The sequence below is a fragment of the Salmo trutta genome, chromosome 15 (assembly GCF_901001165.1).
Source record: "Salmo trutta chromosome 15, fSalTru1.1, whole genome shotgun sequence".
Lineage (NCBI taxonomy): Eukaryota > Metazoa > Chordata > Actinopteri > Salmoniformes > Salmonidae > Salmo > Salmo trutta.
This window is the reverse complement of record NC_042971.1, coordinates 46,535,640-46,560,271: the sequence shown is the minus strand read 5'-3', so window position 1 is coordinate 46,560,271 and position 24,632 is coordinate 46,535,640. Positions and strand designations below refer to the sequence as shown.

Sequence of the window (24,632 nt, the reverse complement as noted above, 5' to 3'; positions counted from 1 at the left end):
TAAGATCACCATGCCCAATGCCAAGCGTTGGCTGGAGTGTTTTAAAGCTCGCCGCCATTGGAGCAGTGGATGCGCATTCTCTGGAGTGATGAATTAAGCTCCACCAACTGGCAGTCCAACGGACAAATCTGGGTTTGGCGATGCCAGGAGAACGCTACCTGCCCCAATGCATAGTGCCAACTGTAAAGTTTGGTGGAGGAGGAATAATGGTCTGGGGCTGTTTTTCATGGTTCGGGCTAGGCCCCTTAGTTCTAGTGAAGGGAAATCTTAACTCTACAGCATAAAATCAAATCAAATTGTATTAGTCACATTCGCCGAATACAATAGGTGTAGACCTTACAGTGAAATGCTTACTTACGAGGCCCTATCCAACAATGCAGTTTAAAAAAATACAGATAAGAATAAGAAATAAAAGTAAGAAGTAATTAAAAAGCAGCAGTAAAATAACAATGGCGAGATGTGGGGGGATACCGGTAGAGTCATTAAAGTAATGAGGTAATATGTACATGTAGGTAGAGTTATTAAAGTGACTATGCATAGATGATAACAACAGAGAGTAGCAGCGGTGTAAAAGGGGGGGGGGAAATGCAAATAGTCTGGGTAGCCATTTAATTAACTATTTACCGGTCTTGTTAAGAATTCTCATGGCTTGGGAGTAGAAGCTGTTTAGAAGCCTCTTGGACCTAGACTTGGCGCTCCGGTACCGCTTGCTGTGCAGTAGCAGAGAGAACAGTCTCTGACTAGGGTGGATGGAGTCTTTGACAATTTTTAGGGCCTTCCTCTGACACCGCCTGGTGTAGAGGTCCTGGGTGGCAGGGAGCTTGGCCCCGGTGATATTCTGGGCCGTTCGCACTACCCTCTGTAGTGCCTTGAGATTGGAGGCCAAGCAGTTGCCATACCAGGGAGTGATGCAACCAGTCAGGATGCTCTCGATGGTGCAGCTGTAGAACCTTTTGAGGATCTGAGGACCCATGCCAAATCTTTTCAGTCTCCTGAGGGGGAATAGGTTTCGTCTTACCCTCTTCACGACTGTCTTGACCTTCTAGACATTTCTGGATTATTTTAGACGATTGTGTAGTTCCAACTTGTTGGCAACAGTTTGCGGAAGGCCCTTTCCTGTTTCAGCATGACAATGCCCCAGTGCACAAAGCAAGGTCTATACAGAAATGTTTTGTCGAGATTGGTGTGGAAGAACTTGACTGGCCTACACAGAGCCCTGACCTCAATCCCATTGAACACCTTTGGGATGAATTGGAACGCCGACTGCGAGTCAGGCCTAATCGCCCAACATTAGTGCACGACCTCACTAATGATCTTGTGGCTGAATGGAAGCAAGTAGACCCAGCAATGTTCCAACATCTAGTGGAAAGCCTTCCCAGAAGAGTGGAGGCTGTTATAGCACCAAAGGGGGACCATCTCCATATTAATGCCCATGATTTTGGAATGAGATGTTCGATGAGCAGGTGTCCACATACTTTTGTTCACTTAGTGTATATAGTATCAGTCCTGTACAACATGTTACCTCTTCATCTAACTATGCTTAATCTACCCGTTGTGGGATAGTCAGTGTGTTGCTTTTGTCTCTTCTGGTGTGGTTTGATTGGTGTCTCACTTTTTCTCTCACATTTCCACCTCCTCCACCTCTCCTTCTCATTCTGTTGGTGTTTGTCAGGGTACATGCTGGAGCCCGACCCTGACAAAAGACCTGACATCTACCAGGTGTCCTACTTTGCTTTTAAACACGCTCGTCGGGACTGCCCTGTTCAGAATTTTAAGGTCAGTCTTTCTCTGCTCTGGGGACAGTCTACACTGAGTGTACAAAACATTAGGAACACCTTCCTGTTATTGAGTTGCACTGCCTTTTGGCCTCAGAACAGCCTCAGTTCATTGGGGCATGGACTCTACAACGTGTCAAACGCATTCCACAGGGATGCTGGCCCATGTTGACTCCAATGCTTCCCACAGTTGTGTGAAGTTGGCTGGGTGTCCTTTGGTTGGTGGACCATTCTTGAGACACACAGGAAACTGTTTAGTGTGAAAAACCCAGCAGTGTTGCAGTTATTGACGCATTCAAACCGGTGCGCCTGGCACCTACTACCATACCCCGCTCAAAGGCGCTTAAATCTTTTGTTTTGCCCATTCACCTTCTGAATTGCACATCTCAATTGTCTCAAGGCTTAGAAATCATTCTTTAACCTGTCTCCTCCCCTTCATCTACACTGATTTTGAAGTGGATTTAACAAGTGACATCAATAAGGGATTATAGATTTCACCTGAATTCACCTGGTCAGTCTATGTCATGGAAAGAACAGGTGTCCTTAATGTTTTGTACACTCAGTGTATGTGGGTCAGTCTATCTCTGTGCTAGGGTGTCTCTCTTTAGTGTTTCCTGTATGTTTATGTCTCTCTCTGCTCTGACATTGGCCCCAGGGCCAGATCTATCAATGTTCTATTCAATCCATGCCTCAATCGACTGAATGTGCTTGTCATATGGATCCATTCCCTCCCAAATATGAATTTACAATACTTTTACCTCTAATCATATAGAACTCTCCAATTCCTGCTCAACTCCCTGAGCCAATCAAAGCCAGCGAGGCTGCTGCAGCGAAGAAGAGCCAGAGCCAGACACAGAGTAAGGCCAGGTAGGTCTGTGGTGTTTGTCATACAGGGGGCTGCCTGAGTAATCTTGTAGTTGTTGTTACTGCAGCAGTATCGATGTTTTTTCATTTGTGTGTTCTCTGTTCTGCTTTAACATCATTCAAAAGGTTATTTCAAACCATTGACAAGTTGATCACCAACTCTCACCTTTTTTCCCCCAGACTGACAGACCCCATCCCCACCACTGAGACCTCCATCACGCCCCGGCAAAGGCCCAAGGCGGGCCATGCCCAGCCCAGCGCTGGAATCATACCCATCCAGCCGGCTGCCCTCACCCCTCGCAAACGGGCCAACCTCCCTGCCGGGGGGGCCCTTCCTCTTGGTATGTACCCACCCTCACTCTGCCACTCTGTCACTCTGCCTATTTACTGCAACTAGGCTAAGTGGTTTTATTTAGAGGCATGTTAAAAGGGAATTCAGAAAGTATTCACACCCCTTGACTTTTTCCACATTTTGTTGTATTACAAAGTAGGATTTAATTGTCTTTTTTTTGGGGTCAACAATTGTCGGGGATTTTCAGTACTGAGAGAGACTTGGTCATTTCTTCAAACAATCATCTTTATTAAATATTGATTAATTATTGCAATAATGAGACCGTCAGCCCAACAGTCTTGACTATCTGTTAGACTGAGAGTCTGAATCATACAGACAATGCACAGTTCATATAGCTAATACCCAGAATGCTTGGTTCCACCCCTCCCATATAGATTTTTATTTTTCATTTATTTCACCTTTATTTAACCAGGTAGGTCAGTTGAGAACAAGTTCTCATTTACAGCTGCGATCTGGCCAAGATAAAGCAAAGCAGTGCGACAAAAACAACAACACGGAGTTACACATGGAATAAACAAACGTACAGTCAATAACACAATAGAAAAACCTGTAAACAGTGTGTGCAAATGAAGTAAGGAGGTAAGGCAATAAATAGGCCAATAGTGGTGAAGTAATTACAATTTAGCAATTAACACCCCCATTGATAGATGTGCAGATGATGATGTGCAAGTAGAAATACTGGTGTGCAAAAGAGCAGAAAAACAAATATGGGGATGAGGTAGGTAGTTGGTTGGATGGGCTATTTACAGATGGGCTGTGTACAGCTGCAGCGATCAGTAAGCTGCTCTGACAGCTGACGCTTAAAGTTAGTGAGGGAGATATGTCTCCAACTTCAGTGATTTTTGCAATTCGTTCCAGTCATTGGCAGCAGAGAACTGGAAGGAAAGGCGGCCAAAGTTGGTGTTGGCTCTGGTGATGACCATTGAAATATACCTGCTGGAGCGCGTGCTACGGGTGGGTGTTGCTATGGTGACCAGTGAGCTGAGATAAGGCGGAGCTTTACCTAGCAAAGACTTATAGATGACCTGGAGCCAGTGGGTTTGGCGACAAATATGTAGCGAGGACCAGCCAACAAGAGCATACAGGTCGCAGTGGTGGGTAGTATATGGGGCTTTGGTGACAAAACAGATGGCGCTGTGATAGACTGCATCCAATTTGCTGAGTAGAGTGTTGGAGGCTATTTTGTAAATGACATCGCCAAAGTAAAGGATCGGTAGGATAGTCAGTTTTACGTGGGTATGTTTGGCAGCATGAGTGAAGGATGCTTTGTTGCGAAATAGGAAGCCGATTCTAGATTTAACTTTGGATTGGAGATGCTTAATGTGAGTCTGGATGGAGAGTTTACAGTCTAGCTTGGGGGGCACCATAAGCCACTTTGGGCTTTCCTGTCTTTATCTGCCCCTGGTGTTATCTTAACCTCCGACCCTGGCCTAGTTTCCCAGGCCAGGATGTCTAAGTACCATTGAGGCCTTTGTTCTACTCCTCTCTATCCCAGTCACAACCACCCCACATCCTGTCCTTAGAAGGCCAGCTGTAGGTTTTATCACCAGGAAGCTAGAGTGGACACCATAAAACTCAGCATTAGCAGGACAGACATTTCTCACTGTTTAAGTAAATAATTGTTACATTTCCAACAAATAAGGTGAATACATAATTTTTCCATCATACGATCTACGCAAAATACTGTGTAATGTCAAAGTTGAAGAAAAATTCTAACATTTGTAAAAAATGAAACACTAATATACAGTATCTTGATTAGATAAGTGTCCAACCCCCTGAGTCAATATATGTTAGAATCATCTTTTGGCAGCGATTACAGCTGTGAGTCTTTCTGAGTACATCTCTAGCTTTCCACACCTGGATTGTGCAACATTTGCCCATTATTTTTTTCAAAATGTTTCAAGCTCTGTCAAATTGGTTGTTGATCATTGCTAGACAACCATTTTCAGGTCTTGCCATAGATTTTAAAGTAGATTTAAGTCAACTGTAACTCAGCCACTCAGGAACATTCACTGTGTTCTTGGTATGCAACTCCAGTGTAGCTTTGGCCTTGTGTTTTAGGTTATTGTCCTGCTGAACGGTGAATTCATCTCTCAGTGTCTGGTGGAAAGCAGACTGAACCAGATTTACCTCTAGGATTTTGCCTGTGCTTAGCGCCAATCCGTTTATTTTTTATCCTGAAAAATTCCCCAGTTCTTAATGGTTACAAGCATACCCATAACTTGATGCAGCACCACTATGCTTGAAAATATGGAGAGTGGTACTCAGTAATGTGTTGTATTGGATTTGTCCCAAACATAACACTTTGTACTCCTGGACTTATTTAGGCTTGTCTTAACAGAGGTTGAATACTTATTGACTCAAGACATTTCAGCTTTTCATTTTTTATTAATAAAAAATAAATAAATAATGTATTTCCACTGACATTATGGCGTATTGTGTAGGTCAGTGAATAGGTATTTGTAAATTAATCAATTTTAAATTCAGGCTGTAACACAGTAACATTTGGAAAAAATCAAAGGGTGTGAATACTTTCTGAAGGCACTGTAGCTACTCAAGAGATAAACAGAAGTGACTGAGGTAGGTTCTCTACCCTAATGGCACTAGCTAAGTTGGAGAAAATGGAAGTAAATAAAGATGGCGTACAGTGGGTACTAGCCGTGATAAATAAATGTCTGCCTAAGTGGGAATGTACCCAAATAAGCTAGCTAGTTAACATCGAGCTGGACCTGCACTGACCTAAAACAGTTGTTTTCCCCTCTTTTTCGGTAACTTAAAGAAATGCCTCTTTGGGCGCAAACTGTTCAGAACATTCTGCCACATTTGGTTGAATTATTTCACAAATTAGATCTTAGTTATATTTAGTCAAACATTATATGGCTCTCTTTAGAAACAAATGGCCGGTATGCTTAGAATGTCTCAATAGTTTCATCTAATGAGGTCTTGCCAGTGATGTATATAGCATGCAATATATTTTCTTAGTTTCATGGCTTGTATAGTAAACATATTCTGTACTCCTTGCAGGAGTGAACTTAAACCTTGCCCAGCAAGTGGCAGCCCTCCAATCACAGAAGGCACAGACCACAGCTCCGCTTCAGCCAGCGACCGGCCAATCACATAACCCTCCCAGTGAGGCCACACCCCAGCTGGGTGGAAAGCCCCAGACTGGTGCTCAGCAGAAGCAGGTAAACTCAGGCAGCCAGCTAACACCCAAACCCACAGCAATACTACCCTGCATCCCACTGCTGGCTTCTGTCTGAAGCTAAGCAGGGTTGGGTCTGGTCGATCCTTGGATGGGAGACCAGGGGCTGTTTGTATCATGCGTCTGAGAATACGAGTGCTGCAAAAATAACTGCCATCACCAGGTGGGGGTGGATGACGTGTCTTCTGAGCATCTGGAAGCGTTTAATTAATCTAATCAATTACAGTACAAAACCCTGCAAGTTTTAAAAAAAGATTTAAGTGGGTTAATATAATTATGGTTATTTGCAGCAACAACAAAAAAATTATGAAGAAAATGTTCCTCTTTACCATCTAACGGGCCTGGTAAAATTAATTTCAAAGAAATATAGCTAATTTATTTAATAGGATTTTGTTGCTTAGTGACAAATCCACTTATGCCAGCTGTAAAGTGCCATCTGTATGACAAGCTGCTGCCTCGGGGTTGGGTTATTGTTCAGCCAACCTTTGTATAGACTGTCATCATGGAACAAGCTTAGATAAGTAGGTCATTGAAGTGCAGGAAACTCTTGACCAAACAGAGAAGTGTGCATTAGGGAGGAAATTGGATGAAAAAAAATCATTATCATACAATTGCAGCCCATTATATTTTCCTGGGATTACATTTTTTACAGTCTCCTCCTATTGCAACAATGGGTCCTTAGTTTTTAGGTAGGTAAGACAGTTTTACGGTATACCGGTATATAATTCTGTGTGAAAAAGTGAAGTGTTATGCAGGTGAACCCATGATAACAGCCACATGCATTCTTAGTGGCACACTGTGTTGTCTGTGTGTGAAGCAGCTTTGTCTTCGTTGTCTCGGTTTTTTGACGCTGTGTGCTGTCGTACGTCTTTGTGTGGTAGCCAGGACAGTTGCAGCCTATCGCAGCAGTGGGAGGAGTCCCACCTGTGCAGACCAAGGCGGAGGCACCGAGCACCCCTCAACAGGCCATGCCTCCCCCGGTGGCCAGTCCTTCCCCTCAGAAGGCCCAGGCTCCGTCCAGCCCAGCCCCACCCAAAGCTCCAGCACGTCGTAAGCAGGCCAGCCAGGCCCAGCAGCAACCATCCGCTCAGCCTACTCCAGCCCAACCTCTGGCTGCACAGCAGCCTACAGCTCGGCAGCAACCAGTTCCTCAACAACCAGTTGCCCAGCAACCAGTAGCTCAGACAGAAGCGGCCCAGCAGCCACCTGTCAAGACCCAGTCCACCCCTGCCGAGACCAGTCACAACACAGCTGAGACTGAGACGGTAACATACCTGCAGCCTGCACCGCGTCTGCTCACTGAGCTGTCAGACACACTCAAAGCCTGCTTGAAAGTGACATCAGGCCATCTATTGTTCCACCCAGCCATCTATCATCATGCCAATGCCATCAGCCTTCATCATTTTGCTGTCTTTTCAGTTTTGTTCGTTAGTGTTGTTTTCTCAGTAACTTGAAAAACCCTGCAACATTGTGAATGTTTGAATGACCCTCATTTCTGTGTGATACTTTTTTTTTCTGTCCGTTTTTCACTTCATTTTACTTTGTTTGCCTCATTTCCTTTAGTGTTGTATGTATTTGTATTTGGCATTGAAAGTTAACAATTAGTGAGTGTTATTGGGTTTTGTTATTTTTCATGAGTCGTCCTCTGTTTAATTCTTCTCCCTTCAGTTAGAATGTGACATTTGTATTGTTTATATTATAATATTTTTTCTTATACTTCCTCTCTCTTTCTCCGTCCCTCTGTCCAAGACTCCGCACCACTCTCCACAGGCAGCTGAGCGCACCCCGAGTAACGTTACCCAGAATGCAGTCGGTGGGCTACCTGGAAGTGACTCCAGCCTACTACTGCAAGAGGCCACAGCAGAGGATGACCTCAACCAGTTAATGTAAGATATGCATGACATCATCACCAGAAATATCAGCCTTAGTTAAATATGTCTAGTTTTCAATTTGTAATAAAAAGCATGAGCTGGCGCACACCCAGAGAAAATTATTTTGTGTAGCGGTGCTGACTAACGGCGAATAAACTGTAAACTATAAAAATAAATAGAGTCGCACACTCTATATATAAACTCCTAGTATTTAATTGTATAAACCACCAATGTTTTAGCATCACTTCTTCAGTGTTTAACAACAAGTTGACCTGTTCCGGCATTTGTGTGTTTTTCCAGATCTGTCGGTACAACTCCACCCAATTCCACCCGGTCCCTTCAGCAGAGTGTGTGTGAACCAGCACAAGACGGCAACTTCGCTGCCTTTGCCCATTCCCCTACCCCTGGCCCTGCCACCGGTTCCCCCACGCAGCCCGCCTGGAACCCTTTTGGTGATGATGACTTCTCCAATCTCAGTGCGGAGCATCTGATTAACAAAGACCTGGTTGATGAACAGGCTGATGGTGAGGCTGTTTGTGTGTGTGCACATGTGTGCGTGTTGCACGCACAACGGAATACCGTGTGTTTTCAATTCTAAGAGATAGGTGCTAAAAATACATCCTTAGACCTCATTTCTAACATATCCTCTGCTGTAATCTTATTTCCAATCAGATAAAACTGTATCATTCACTTTGACCTTATCGCTATTAGACGTGGCTGCAGAAGCAGAGGTGGAGACGGCCCCCACAGAGGAACTGATACCTGGCCTGCTGGAGGTCTCCTCTCCTGGGGAAACAACCCCCCAACCTGCTGGTGAGACCCTTCTCATCTCCATCACTCATAGTGGTTCAGTCCTCTCTGGCTCAGTCAGTAGAGCGTGGTGCTTGCAACGCCAAAGGTTCTGGGTTCAGTTCCCACTGCGGCCACCCATACATAAAATGTATGCATGCATGACTAAGTCATTTTGGATTGAGGCGTCTGCAAAATGGCATATATTAATATTATATTAAACTCCTTATTGTATACAGTGCATTCGGAAAGTATTCAGACCCCTTGACTTTTTCCACATTTTGTTATGTTACAGCCTTATTCTAAAAATGTATTAAAGTCGATGGCTTGATAGTTTTTGCAGACCACACAGCGTCATACCGCTCAGGAAGGAGACGCGTTCTGTCTCCTAGAGATGAACGTACTTTGGTGCGAAAAGTGCAAATCAATCCCAGAACAACAGCAAAGGGCCTTGTGAAGATGCTGGAGGAAACAGGTACGAATGTATCTATATCCACAGTAAAAACGAGTCCTATATCTACATAACCTGAAAGTCCACTCAGCAAGAAAGAAGCCACTGCTCCAAAATCCCCACAAAAAAGCCAGACTACGGTTTGCAACTGCACATGGAGACAAAGATCGTACTTTTTGGAGATATGTCCTCTGGTCTGATGAAACAAAAATAGAACTGTTTGACCATAATGACCATCGTTATGTTTGGAGGAAAAAGGGGTATGCTGGCAAGCCGAAGAACACCATCCCAACTGTGAAGTACGGGGGTGGCAGCATCATGTTGTGGGGGGTGCTTTGCTGCAGGAGGGACTGGTGCACTTCACAAAATAGATGGCATCATGAGGCAGGACAATTATGTGGATATATTGAAGCAACATCTCAAGACATCAGTCAGGAAGTTAAAGCTTGGTCGCAAATGGGTCTTCCAAATGGACAATGACTCCAAGCATACTTCCAAGGTTGTGGCAAAATGGCTTAAGGACAACAAAGTCAAAGTATTGGAGTGGCCATCACAAAGCCCTGACCTCAATCCTATAGAACATTTGTGGGCAGAACTGAAAAAGTGTGTGTGAGCAAGGAGGCCTACAACCCTGACTCAGTTACACCAGCTCTGTCAGGAGGAATGGGCCAAAATTCACCCAACTTATTGTGGGAAGCTTGTGGAAGGCTACCCAAAACGTTTGACAGAAGTTAAACAATTTAAAGGCAATGCTAACAAATACTAATTGAGTGTATGTAATGAAAGAAATATAAGCTGAAGTAAATCATTCTCTCTACTATTATTCTGACACTTCACATTATTAAAATAAAGTGGTGATCCTAACTGACCTAAGACAGGGAATCTTTACTAGGATTAAATGTCAGGAATTGTGAAAAACTGAGTTTAACTGTATTTGGCTAAGGTGTATGTAAACTTCTGACTGTAGGTTCACAAACCTTCTTATTTCCTCATCAACTACTGGCACTCCAGGTGCGTGCCTTTCCAAATCATGTCCAATCAATTGAATTGTCTCCAGGTAAACTCCAAAGAAGTTGTGGAAACATCTCAAGGATGATCAATAGAAACAGAATGCCCCTAAGATTCATTTTAGAGTGTCATAGCAAAGGCTCTGAATACTTATTGTTGTAAATAAGGTATTTCTGTTTTTTTTTTATTTTTGTATACAATTTTTAAAAAAATGTTGCTTTGTCATTATGGGCTATTGCGTGTAGTTTAATGAGGAAAAAAAAATATTGAATCAATTTTAGAGTAAGACTGCCACGTAACAAAAAGTCAAGGTGAATACTTTCCGAATGCGCTGTATCGCTCGGATATTCCCATAGCTTCCCTTCCTTTGTTCTTCCTTTAGCAATCAGATCCTCCATTCTCCATTACAATCATCTCCAGTGACACACCCATAGAAATCCTATAATTCACTATTCTATATGTCATACTATGGACAATAAAGGAAGGGAACTCTGCTACTCCTCCACTCTCCACCCAAGGTGCATGAACTGAGGAGCTACTGAAATGAAGAGAAAGTTCAGCAACTCTTGGAGGACAGTTGAAGTTCATAAAAGTGCTTATTTATTCCTGCTGAGTGAATGGTCCTCTGTGACCTCATCAGTGGCAGTCTGAACTCTAAGCTCAGCAGAAATCCCTTTCTGAAAGCTTTCATTAACTCTGCGTGCTCAAAATCCCTAGCTAGCCATTTAATGGGATGTCTTCACTGAATAACTGACCAAGACAACACTGTGTCTTTGCCTTGAACTATCCATGCCCAATCATCTCTACTTATCAGACTCAGATGGACAACATGCCATGCTTTGTGTATCTCTGCAGTGTTCATTAGTGTATGTCTGTTTTGTTGTCTTTTCTCTGCTGCACCAGTAGAGCAATCTGAAGACATCCTTGGACTGGATATAGGAGAGTCTTTGTTGACTGTTCCGGTCCCTTTCAGCACCCTAGCACTCTCAGACACTCCAGGTAAGGTTGTGTCCCTTTCTATTTCTAAAAGCACACTCCAAATCACTTACCCCACATAGAGCATCAACACGACATTCTGAGATGCTGCATTCGTAATTCCACTCAGGCAATCTACTCCGAGTTCAGAGCACTCTGGTTTGAAAGTGCCAGAGTGCAGAATAGCTGATGCATTTACGAAGACATGTCATGCATGTTGTTTTGACAGGTGCCAGTAAACATCAGGCTGAACAACAAACGCACCCTTGGAATCATCACATAATTAGTGTTCCTTAGTGGTCATGGCAATGTTTGGCTGTTTTAGTAAGTGGTTGTCAAAAACCAGTCTAAGCCTAATCTTTTAATTAAGTCACAAATGGAGCTCAAAATAATGCAGTACTTCATGTTGTAACGTGTGGGATATTGCTCTAAGAAAGCCAAAGTACTGGTAGTCATGTTGCTAGCAGGGTTAGGGTTAGGGTTAGGGTTAGGGTCAGTGATGTACAGTGCTCTCTTTCCCAAGTTTAAGGGGCTAGAGTGGACTTGTGCTGTGCCTTGGTCCATGACTTAACTGTAAGTACAGAGTGGAGAGGCAGGAAGAGAGCAGATGTGTGCATGTGTTGTGTTGGGAGATGACCTGGTGTGTAGTGGTCTTTAGGGGGAACCCCAGATAGTGGATGTAGCTACTAGCCATCTGGTGTGAAAATAACATTTAGGGTTTGGTGGCTGTGTGAACAAACGTCTCGATGTATGCAAGATATTCTAATCGCTTGTTAACTGGCTTGTTGGAATGTGATGGAAAGTTGACCTTGTTGGTTTTTTATAACTTTCCTTCAAAGTGAACGGTTCCGCTGCAAACCGTTTCTCTGCTTGAGATGAACCTTTCATTCATCTGTAGGGTGATATTCTTTTCTCTATCTATCTATATTCTAATGTGTCTGTCTCAGATTCTTTGTCTTCATATGTCATTCTTCAGCCATTCTGTTATCATCTTTGTCTTATTCATCTGTAATTCATGAATTTATCCCCAACCTCTTTCATTTCCCAATTTTCTCATTCCCTCCATCTCTATTTTGTTTAAACTACTGGTACGTTAAAAAAAATGGATGTTTTTAGTTGCATTTCTTTAGCAATATCATTGATTACAAAACCCTTGAAAGCTGATGTAAAAGTCAATAGCTTCATTAAACAATTGAAAACCGTTCCAGTTCTTTAAGGCTCCTATTGATGAAAATAATATCAATGGTGATAATGTAACTACCATGGCAGGTTGTCTCCATGGGGGCTGTCAATCACTTCTGACTGGAAAGCTGCACTTGATAAACAAACATCACGTCTCAGCCGTATCAGGTTATTTGAAACTAGGATACACTATTGGCCAGTAAATATTAATTAATCAGCAATGTTTCATGTTGGCTCCCCATGAACTAGGAAACGAGCCTTAACGACATGAGTGGGTTGAGTGGTTATAGTTGTAGTACAATAGCTTATCTGTATAGGCCTATATGTAAGCGATAAATAAGGACTGTCTGTACATTCTCTGAAAGTAATAGATGACACAGGCTTGGAGGACGTGCAGCTGAGTCCATCCACGGAGTGCATATTAGTTCCAGAAAATGTACATTAGCTTATCTATATAGGCCTATATTAATGAAAATGTACATTAGCTTATCTATATAGGCCTATATTAATGAAAATGTATACGATATTGTGGTCTCTGTCCTTGCATCACATTATGTGCTGGAGGCTCAGCTGTACCATCATTTTCCCGCATTGAACACCCATCCTCTCACATTCCCTATAGCCTAGTTCCCTTTGCCCTCATTCCAATGTATTATTTGTCCTTCACCTTCTCCTCTTCTCTCTCTTCCTTTCCTCACCCCTTTTCTCCATCCTCACAAACTCCTTACTTGCTGTTCTGGCAGGACCATGTCAAATGCAGTATTTGCTAGCTAGAGTGTTGCTGCCACTCACTTTTTCTTACTGATCTCTCCCTTTCCATTTACTCTTCCTCGCTCTTCATTTCTCTCTGGGCCTTTAGAGAAGCTTATTGAGGGACTGAAGTCCCCAGATACACACCACCTGCTCCCTGACCTCCTGTCCATGGCTGATCCCTTTGGCAGAACGGTGGTGGAGGCTGTTAATGGTAAAATACTTTCACTCCTGGAGACACTTTGTTACATTTGTTTTTCCCAATGTAAATGTTTTACCGTTGAATGCTCCATGGCAATATCCTCTGTCTGCCCTCAGTGCACCCTTTCTTCCTCTCTCCCTCTCTCTGCTTCCATTTCTCGTTCTCTTCCTCTCTCTTCCTATCCATCTCCCTCTCTCTGCTTCCCTCTCTCTACATGTACAGTAGTGGGTCCAGCAGAGAACTCTCTTGTGAGTCTGGACTCTCTGATTCCTGGTCTGGAGGCTCCTGTGTCCCAGTCTGAGACGGACTCTACGCTGCTTCATGGTTAGTTTCTGTCTCACAGGCAATGCGACACACAATCTAGATGCTCCCAGAATTGAATGCAACATTAGAAGAAGATTATTTAGATCTGACAAAACCAAAATGTTTTGGTTTCTGTTATTACTGATAATACCACCTGCCTCGACACTGGTCTTTGATCATTGCATAAGGTTTTCAGAGGACGGAGTGGAGCCAGCCCATTTAGTACAATGAGGCTGTCTGATTGATATTTTGAGTGTCTGTCTACCCAGCTAACAGTTCTAGGGAGATAGAACATTTTTGTAATGTTACCCATAATGTTCCCCTAATGTGTGTCCAGTTTTCTGTTAGGGGAACGTTCTATCTATGTTAGCAAAAATCTTCTGACAACCTTTTTAACATATTTGGTGTGAAAGTTAGGAGGACATTCCCTTAATGTCTAGAATGTGGTTACAATGTTCTCAGAATATTCTACAACGTTCTACATGCATTTTATGGGACGTTGCAAGAACATTTGTGTCCGGTTTTCTAAGGGCTAGGAGAATATTCCATCAACATCACATCAAACACACACAGAACGTGGTTGCCATGTTTTCAGAAAATACAATATTCATGTTCTAAACACGTTTCATGAGAACGTTGCAAGAAAATTCCTGTGTATCAGTTGTCAGGACATTGCTTGATGATCCCAAAGAAACATTCTCCCCCCAAAAAATGTTTTGTTACACATCACACCTTGTTACTGTTGCCAAGCCCATTGAGGCCCATTGCGTGCAGCTCAACCTCCACTTAGGCTACTGCTAGTAGATTGAGCACTGTGCTCAACAATGCCTGCGAAAGTGGTTTAAAATGGCTAATAATCCAACACAAAACAATGTTAAACAATAAGACATGATCACTGAAAGTAACTAATCAAACGTTCAAGTAGATCTACCGAATAATAACAGTTTTGGAGTTGATAAAAGGAAGTTGAAACTAAGTAATTTTTACATGCTGGACTTCATATATTAGTGTTTGTGAAACACCAAAAGTGAAGTATATTATACATAAGAATATCTCATGTTGGAAGTACTGAAAAAGCTGATGCAGATAGTTACCCCATTTTTTTTATGGTTTCAAAGGAAACCTCCCCATACCCCGACTTACGGTTGGATACTTTGATGTTTAGTGCCTCTATTACCATACATTCTATACTATATGTGACATTGAGAGTTATTAGGAACACGTGGATTATTTTTCATCCTTTGTCCTTGGCGCTTACAATCTAATTATTATACATGATACAGTAATATATTTTGGCCATATCCTGGAGATATCCTGAACTAAACATTCCAGTCTAACCCTCGACCCCCCCCCTCGCTCCTCTGCCCTCCCTCCCATAGATCCCCTGCTTGGGGAGGACTCTCTGCTGTGTTGCTCTCTCATCTCTCCCCCTTCTGGAGCCTCCTCTCTCTCCTCTGCTCCCGCTTCTTCTGGCGTTAGGTCTGTTCTGGAAGAGTTTGACCTGGCATCTGGGGGTTCTACCCAGTTTCTGTCAGGTAAGGCTCTGTTTCCAAAATCACATGCCCACAACAAGCCCAAACTGGACCACTTAGTCCTACAATTGGAGAGGCAGGAGTGCTGCCACTTATACTTGATGTGTACCGTAGGAACAAATGGTTTGGTTCTCCCTGTTAGGAAGCTAGCTGTTCTCCCTGTTAGGAAGCTAGCTGTTCTCCCTGTTAGGAAGCTAGCTGTTCTCCCTGTTAGGAAGCTAGCTGTTCTCCCTGTTAGGAAGCTAGCGGTTCTCCCTGTTAAGAGAGACAACTACACTAGCAGGCTACTGACTTGCAGTCTAACTCTAACCCTCTGTGGGTGTGTGGCACACTGCTCTCTAACTCGCCTTATCTGGTTCCTCCTTTATCTCTCTCCCTTTCTGACATTTCTTATTCTTCCTTTATACTCTTGGTTGTGCTGCCTTCTTTACTCAATGCTTTTCCCAAACACCTTAACCTCCCCTTCCCCATCCTCCTTTCTCGGCTCCATCTTCTGCAGACTCCTCAGATCTCCTGATCCCAGGCTTTGAGCCTCCGCCCAGTGCAGAGACAGGCATCGAGGATGAGTTTGACCCCATCCCTGTCATGGCCTCCTCCCAAGGTAAGCCCAGTGGGCTTCCAGCCTTCACACCGAGGCAGGGACAGGCAGGGAGTCTCTGTCCTGTCCCACTGAGATTGCCATTCATACCTCAACCAGGGTCAGAGGAACTCTGGGATTTGATTCCGGTCAATGTCCTCAGTAGTGTATTAAACCCTGCTCCCCCTTCCCCTTGTAGATTCATCTGAGTAGCCATCCTCGCTCTGTGTAGTTATTCCTTAACACTCTTAGATTGTATCTGGAGAGAAATTCCTCTTCCTGTCTTTCTCTGTCTTCTGTAACCTTATCTTCTCTCCGTCTTTTCCCTGGCATCTGTTCTTTCTTACTTACGTCCCTTACTTCCCCCCTGTCCCTTCTGCTTCGCCTTGGCCCACCTCCCTACCTCCCTCCTCTCTGTCTGGACAGTTTCAGGAGGCCACTCTCGAAGTAACAGTGGCAGCTCTGAGTCCAGCCTTCCCAGCCTGGCCCGCTCCCTGCTCATGGTGGACCAGCTCATCGACCTGTAGAGGGCGGTGGGGAGCCGGGACACTAAAGAGAGGGGGAGTGGGGGGATGGAGAGACGAGGTAGAAGTATTGATGCTGGAGAGGAAAATAGACCCCACCATTAGTCGTTACACCCCTTCACCATTCATCACCAACGCTTGTTCCATGGGAACTCCTGCTGTCATTCCGAACACACTGGGCCATAGAGTTCTAGAACCATAATCATTGTCCTGTCTGTGTTTGTCCCATCATGCCTCTGATATTGATTCCCGTCATGTCCACCACTTTTCTTCTTCCCCCCCTCTGCCCTCTCATTTCATGCTCTCACAGCATTTAGGCCTATGTTCTGTTGCCTTCTGCGGCCATCATGGAAAACAAGTTCATGGCACACCGCTTCTAACTTTTGCGTTCATGGCACCCTAACAATATAACTTTTGCTTTCACGACACACTAACTTTTTCTAGCTTTTGTATTTGTCACTCTAACTTGATCCAAGAGTTGTTCTTTCTGTAGACCAGGGTGAAATGTTTCACCATGTCAGTCTTGTCCTGTAAGCAAGCAGATAATTCCCCTCTGGTTGTTAGTAGATGTTGTTATGGTGGACAAGTAGATGTTTTGTCTCCTGCCTTTCTCCAGGGTTATATTTCACTAGGATTAATATTTGCGCACATTCGGTAACAACAATATCACAACATTGATTTCTTCTAAACATTTTGAGGTGTACTGTAGAACGTTGAAAAAATGGTTGTCTGTCTGACAATTTAGTTCTCCACATTCCAGTGGCTGAGTTGTCAGGGATTGGGCTTTAACCCTTAGCGTGAGGTATCATAGCCGGCGTGATGGGATAGATGTCATATCTAAAATGACTGATTACTCCACCAGCTGGTCCAGAGGTTGAGCCTCTCTGTGGACACATCCTCCCAGCTGCCATTAGCAGAGCACTGTAAGAGCCACCAGGCAGGTTACCTGTCTATGGTCAAAATGAGCTAGGAAGTTATTCAAAAAAGTTATGTTAGCACCAACATATTTAAAGATTTTTTAATGCCTACATTAACATAAATATGGAGCTAACATTCCCAAAGGAAGAAGCTAAGCTTTGAAAACACCAGCTTGGCTCGGGACTCAGCTGCACATTGACAAGCATTTGCTTGTTTTCCTCTCGTCAATATCATCCCCTTCATTTCAGCCTGTTTGTGACCACGCACTCCTTTCATTCTATTCAAAAACATGCATTCCCACAGAAAGTCCATTCCTACTTGTACATAGATCCTATATTCCAGTCATTTATCGGCCCTACATAATGTAAATGTATGTATATCTGCAATACCCACAGACTCTGATCCAGTGATCATACGTGTGGTTTCTCTCGTGTAAAAAGTTCATGTTACAAAACATGTATGTCCTCTGTTACTCATCGGTCATCGTAGCTTACATTGTGAAAAAAATATATAGAAAGGTTTATTTCATATATAGCTTATAATAAATGTGAATATGAATAGAGTGTTAGAGAATGAATGTATGAAATTAATATCAGTATAAATAAAGATTCATATATTTAAATATAATTCTTAAGATGACTATTATCGACGAATACTTTGTTTTTCCTGTGCAGCTGTGTTTTTCCCGCCATATTTCTCCCCAGATTCCTATTGTGACATTATCAAAACATACAGTTATGACAATCTTAGCTTTGATCTGTTGTTGTGGGTTGGGTAGGATTTCTCCTTCAAGTAGTGTCTATTAACTTGGCTTGACCTAAGGAGGGTTTTATTGCAAACAAACTAGTTTGTTGTACATTGGGACCACAACCCAGGGAGCTTTACCATGTCTTATACTGTACCATACTTAATCACGCTGTACAAAGGCTGAGAACTACAGTCTTCGCTGAAAGAGTGCTCTACAAAGCCATGCTTTCTCCACGCAGATTTTACATGATCAAAAAGATGCATATCGAAGCATGACCGTGTTGTTGAATGTTCTGTTCTGGTGTGTTGGTGTGTGAATGTGTGGACATACAGTAATGGAACTCCTAGCCAGTCTGACTCGTTGGATGTGATGCGGTTGTGTTGTTGTCTGACCTCGCTGCAATAAGTGACATCAACAGTGATGTTTGTGTTGACTTCGTCACATTTGAAAAGCACAGGCCCTCTTAAATAAGCGCTGAGTCACTCTGTTGCCAATAGAGGAAGCCACTGTTTTTGAGAGTAGAGCACATCTTTGTCTCTCTGAGTGGACCACTAGACTCAGTGATCTGACTGAATTAGAGGAAAGGAATATATTGGTTATCAGACAGAGGGGCAAGCCCTACACAGGACTCAACACTATGACCACATACACGTCAGATCCTATGAAGACAGGAATGCTCACTATACATTTCAAGGAATTACAGGTAATTGCTCTACTACAGTTTTCCAAACAATGCATGTCAAGCAACAACACTTATTGGCAGTATTCTGAAATTCAATGTTGTGCCACATCTATCTCAGGCTGAAGTTCACATCTTATCCCCTCAACTACTGTACAGTCTAGTCATCTACAGATACTCATGAGGCTATTGACCTATGCAATCTTTGCTTCTTCCTGTAGATACCACTGTGCTGTTGTTCTTGGTAAAGGTCTTGCCCTCCAGGTAGTTCAACTTGTGTTGTTGTGAAAAAGTTGTTTTTGCCAAAAGTGGAAAAAGCTGTTTCTGATGACCATTGTTCTCCTGAATGTTCTGGATCTCTGTCCGTCTATATGACACCTAATCCTGCGTCAGCGCTGTCATTTCTGTGTGCACCTTCTATTTTTGTGAGACAAAGAAAGGGATGTTGAATAAACATATACATGTGAATGTACTTTTGTGTTGAGTATTGATTGAGTGACTGAAGGGAGTTGATTGCTGAGAATTTGACCCTGTCATGGTAGTCATGTGGTTAATGTGATTTATTGGCAGACAGATTGATTCAGAGGGAGAGGGGCGACACATTTAGCTAGCTGTTATCTTTTAGACACTTCTACTAATGGGGATCCTTAATAAATAGAAATACTCAAGTACAATCAATTAAATCATGTACTGTGAATTAATCACTTCTTATTATCATCTTATTTACATATGCGCAGAGGTTTAATTACATTTGGGAGATGACATTGAGTAGATTTCATACTCATTATGCAAAATGATGTTGAAAAAAAGTGTTTTCCAAACGTTGAAGTTAGGTTCATTTTAGGTTCTGAATGAAAGATGAAATGATGTAATTTACAGAGGGTGAAAATATGTATTTTTTGGTCATTCATTCTTTGGCCAAATTTCAGCTGCAAATTTCTTCTCAATAAAGTAAGAAATCTATCACATACTTTTTAAAGTCCATTTAATATAGGAAAGGCGAGCCAACTGCAACATAGAATATTTATTATTGCTCCCATCTGTCACATGCACATACAGTACCAGTCAAAAGTTTGGACACACTTACTCATTCAAGGTTTTTTTTTATTTTATTTTTTACTATTTTCTACATTGTATAATAATATTGAAGACATCAAAACTATGAAACAACACATATGGAATCATGTAGTAACCAAAAAAGTGTTAAACAGCTCCAAATATTTTTTATATTTGAGTTTCTTCAAAGTAGCCATCCTTTGCCTTGATGACAGCTTTGCACACAAAAAAATAAAAAAGATTGAATTGAGATAATTTTTGTCATTGGCCTGCACACAATACCCCATAATGTCAAAGTGGAATTATATATTTTTACATTTTTACAAATTAATAAAATTGAAAAGCTGAAATGTCTTGAGTCAATAAGTATTCAACCCCTTTGTTATGGCAAGCCTAAATAAGTTCAGGAGTAAAAATGTGCTTAACAAGTCACATAATAAGTTCCATGTACTCACTCAGTGACTAATAATAGAGTTTAACATTATTTTTGAATACCACCTACAATTATCTGTAAGTTCCCTCAGTCGAGCAGTGAATTTCGAACACCGATTCAACCATAAAGACCAGGGAGGTTTTCCAATGCCTTGCAAAGAAGGGCACCAATTGGTAACAGACCTTGAATATCCCTTTGAGCGTGGGGAAGTTATTCATTACACTTTGGATGGTGTATCAATACACACAGTCACTACAAAGATACAGGCATCCTTCCTAACTCAGTTGCTGGAGAGGAAGGAAACCACTCAGGGATCTCACCATGAGGCCAATGGTGACTTTAAAACAGTTAGAGTTTAATGGCTGTCATGGGATAAAACTGAGGATGGCTCAACATTGTAGTTACTCCACAACCTAAATGGCAAAGTGAAAATAAGGAAGCTCGTACAGAATAACAATATTCCAAAACATGCATCCTGTTTGCAATAAGGCACTAAAGTAAAACTGAAAAAAATGTGGCAAAGAAATGAACTATGTCCTGAATACAAAGTGTTAAGTTTGGGGCAAATCCAACACAACACATCACTGAGTACCATTCTTCATATTTTCAAGCATGGTGGTGGCTGCATCATGTTATGGCAGGCCCAGCCCAGGTACTCCCGGTGCTCAGAGGCCCCCTGGCTCCAGCAGCCTGTCGCAGCCCACCACGTGGTCTCCAGTGTGGGGCAGCAGGCTGCTGTGGGCTCGGTGGCTGTGGGGCCCCTGCATTCCTGTACCATTGGAGACAGAGCTATAGTGGACCCATACCTCAGGGCCCCCTTCTACCCCAGATGCCCACAGGGAAAGCCTTGATATATGGACCCCCACCCCTTACCAAAAACCAAAGCTGTTCTCCCAGGGAGAGAGCTGATCTGCTGAAGCCTGGCCCAGGCCAGCCCTGTTCTATATCCCCCTTTAGAGGGCATATCCCAGTACCAATGTGCAATCTAGATTGCTCTGGCTCCCTCTGTTGAGGATGTGATACTATAGGTAGACTGACTGTATTTCTGTACAATTGCAGTATTAACAATGACTTGCTCTATCTTGCCCATATTTTACCTGTTTTGCTACACCCTTGTTCTACCTCAGCTTTCTGATTCACCTTCAGATGAAGCATTGCGGCACTTTATTTGCAATACAGTAGGATTTTCAGGACACATCGAACTGATAAAACTATTTTGAAACCGAAGATTGTCCAGGATTGTTTCACTCTAAAAGTACTAATAGTAATCTACATTTTCTGAATTGGAGAAGTCTCCCATGTAAAGGGGAAAGTAGAACAAATTTTGTCACATATTGTTTTTAACACCATGTTAATAATATACTAATGTTGTGTAAATTACATTGCTTTTATATGGTTAGACTTGATATACTGTTGAAGTACTAAATTACATCAGTTGAGTATTTGCCTGATTAGCATGTGACATTTGACCTCTGTGAGAAACGTATAAAATCTACATATACTATTCCTTACATTGTAATCGTTGTTTTATGCAGTTTTCTTCTTCAAAGGTCAACATAGTAGATCTTGAACGGTTTTATAAAAAGTAGGGCTAATCAGTTTACTCAAGTTAACTTTTTGTCATTTGAGTTCACATTTTTTTAAATCGTGATTAATCGCATTGTCTTAGTGTTCAAAATACACTAAAAACATCCCAATACGTCTATACAGCAAAAACAACAATGCAATGTAAAAACAAGTTGACATTAAGGTTAAAGAAAGTGTGCTTTCTCAATTCACCAAATTTTGCAAACCATTACTTTAGACAAAATCAAGATGTCAATATTCTTGAAATGTTTTTTAAAAATGAAAATTCTTAATTTGAGCAAATTTCTAATGTGCAATGAATCACGAATAATCACAGCAAATCCTGTGATTTAATCAGTTAAATATTTGTATATTTTGACAGTCCTAATAAAAAGACATGTTGTCAAAAGAAAGAGGACTTTGAAAGGCTTATCTTAAAGGATACTTAAGTTTGGTCCATAACCATAGCAGCAGCCTCTATATTGAATTTTATGCCTTAGTGACTATGCATAAAAATGCACTCTAACATATAGGAACATTATATTGAGCCCAACAGACTGCAGCTTTATATTGTATGCCTATTGACCTTTAATGTAAAATAACCTACCTACAGCAATGATTCTCAAACCTTTTCAACCTACAGACCATAGGAAAAGACAAGGGTCTCGATGTACCACCCAAAGGCTACTACCTAAATAGGGAGGAATATGTAATACTACAGTATGCCACAGTAAAGTAAATTCAAGTTTACTTGTTGAGCCCAGTGGTGTAAAAAGTACCCAATGGTCATACTTGAGTAAAAGTAAAGATACCTTAATAGAAAATGACTCAAGTAAAAGTCCCCCAGTAAAATTCTACTTGAGTAAAAGTATTTGGTTTTAAATATATATATATATAATCAAAAGTACATGTAATTACTAAAATATACTTAAGTATCAAAAGTAATTGATAAATAATTTCAAATTCCTTATTAAGCAAACCAGACAGCACCATTTTCTTGTTTTTAGTTATTTACGGATAGCCAGGGGCACGCTCCAACACTCAGATATAATTTACAAACAAAGCATGTGTTTAGTGATTCCGCCAGATCAGAAGCAGTAGGGATGATTAGGGATGTTCTCTTGATACAGTAATTAGACAATTTTCCTGTATGGAGTAAAAAGTACATACTTTTCTTAAGGAATGTGGTTGAGTAAAAGTAGTCAAAAATATGAATAGTAAAGTACAGATACCCCAAAAAACTACTTAAGTAATACTTTCAAATTTAGGTTGAGCCTTGTGACAAAACAGATTAGGAACCTCTCTGACCTATCATTTTCCAAAGGATCCACCTCGGATGAGTGCTGTATGGATGTGACGTCCTGTCATATATGTTTTTTTTCTCACTCAGTATATGTCATGTTGTAGGAATGCTGTATAGATTTCATTTGCTTTCATGTTATCCCTCCCTCTATATATCCCTAATCCTGGTATTGATCTATGAATCCATTCATTGAGGAAAGCACAGCAGTCTGGTGCTCTAATCTAGGATTACTGTTCCCTACAACAACCTTGCTGTTCAATGTTTTCTTAACAACCACACTGCTGTTAACTAAAATGATTTTTCATGCAATGCTGTAGTAGGCCTATTACGGATAATGTATTCAATCACTTGACATGTCTACCAATCTGATTTGGACATTCATTTTAACAATATGCGTATTTAGACATTTGTGTACGTGTACTCACTGTCAAGTGGCTTTCTTATCTCTAATGAATCAGTTGATTGGATTATTGTTTGGATCTAGGCTTAATACAAAATGGAATTGAAGAGTCTTATATGGTTGATTAATCCAATGCGAGCAAGCGTGTTCTCAGCATCCCCCTCATCATTTTGAAATTGCAACAGAAGTAGCTGTAGTGGAGTGATCTACTTGTCTATCACACTGAAGGAGTTGATCGAGGGGCAGCTCACAGAGCCTCAGCTCTCCCTTGAGAATGTGTGCCTGGTTCTTAACCTCCTCTGCCAGGGCTATGTCATCATGGTTGGGCCTTTTCTTTTACTGCCTCCAATCCCTCTGCCTCCAAGCTCAGCTAGTAGTTACAGTTGGCTCTGTGATCGGCCACATGGCATGCTTCAGTTCTCTCTCCACAGGATTGTGGCTGTGTCTGCTTCTCAAAGTGTCATTATATAACAGCGTTATACTTTTGGCTCTATACTCCAGCATTTTCAATTTGCTGGAGTATAGAGGCGACAGTACAGAATGTCAGCTTTTATTTGAGAGTGTTTTCATACCAACAGTATCTTATCTGTTTTACCATTTAGAAAGGAAAGCACTTCATGTATGGGGCAGAAGCTAGCCTAGTGGTTAGAGTGTTGAACCAGTAACCGAAAGGTTGCTGGATTGAATCCTCAAGCTGACAAGGTAAAAATCTGTTGTTCTGCCCCTGAACAAGGCAGTTAACCCACTGTTCCCTGGTAGGCCGTCATTGTAAATAAGAATTTGTTCTTAACTGATTTGCCTAGTTAAATAATTTACTATTTTCTAAATTGTAGAATAATAGTGAAGCCTCAAAACTATAAAATAACACATGGAATCATGTAGTAACGAAACCATTGTTAAACAAATCAAAATATATTTAATATTTTAGACTCTTCAAAATAGCCACCCTTTGATGACCGCTTTGCACACTCTTGGCATTCTCTCAACCAGATTCACCTGGAATTATTTTCCAACATTCTTGAAGGAGCACTTATTGGCTGCTTTTCCTTCACTATGTAGTCCAAATCATCCCAAACCATCTCAATTCGGTTGACGTCGGGTGATTGTGGATGCACTCCACAATCACTCTACTTATTGGTCAAATAGCCCTTACACAGCCTGGAGGTGTGTTG

General features: G+C 41.9%; 1 protein-coding gene across 15 annotated transcripts in view; it reads left to right on the top strand.

Moving 5' to 3' along the window:
- Positions 1-24,632, top strand: part of LOC115149160 (AP2-associated protein kinase 1) — a 119,195-nt gene that overhangs the window by 22,542 nt on the left and 72,021 nt on the right. For 3 of the 15 annotated variants that reach the window (XM_029691742.1, XM_029691744.1, XM_029691743.1), the window contains exons 8-18: positions 1,673-1,776; positions 2,548-2,642; positions 2,820-2,980; positions 6,016-6,176; positions 7,075-7,458; positions 7,943-8,079; positions 8,365-8,588; positions 8,776-8,877; positions 11,216-11,311; positions 13,329-13,433; positions 13,644-13,745. In XM_029691742.1, coding sequence (XP_029547602.1) covers positions 1,673-1,776; positions 2,548-2,642; positions 2,820-2,980; positions 6,016-6,176; positions 7,075-7,458; positions 7,943-8,079; positions 8,365-8,588; positions 8,776-8,877; positions 11,216-11,311; positions 13,329-13,433; positions 13,644-13,745 — 1,671 coding nt within the window. The other 12 variants (XM_029691738.1, XM_029691741.1, XM_029691740.1 and 9 more) reach the window with 11 other exon arrangements.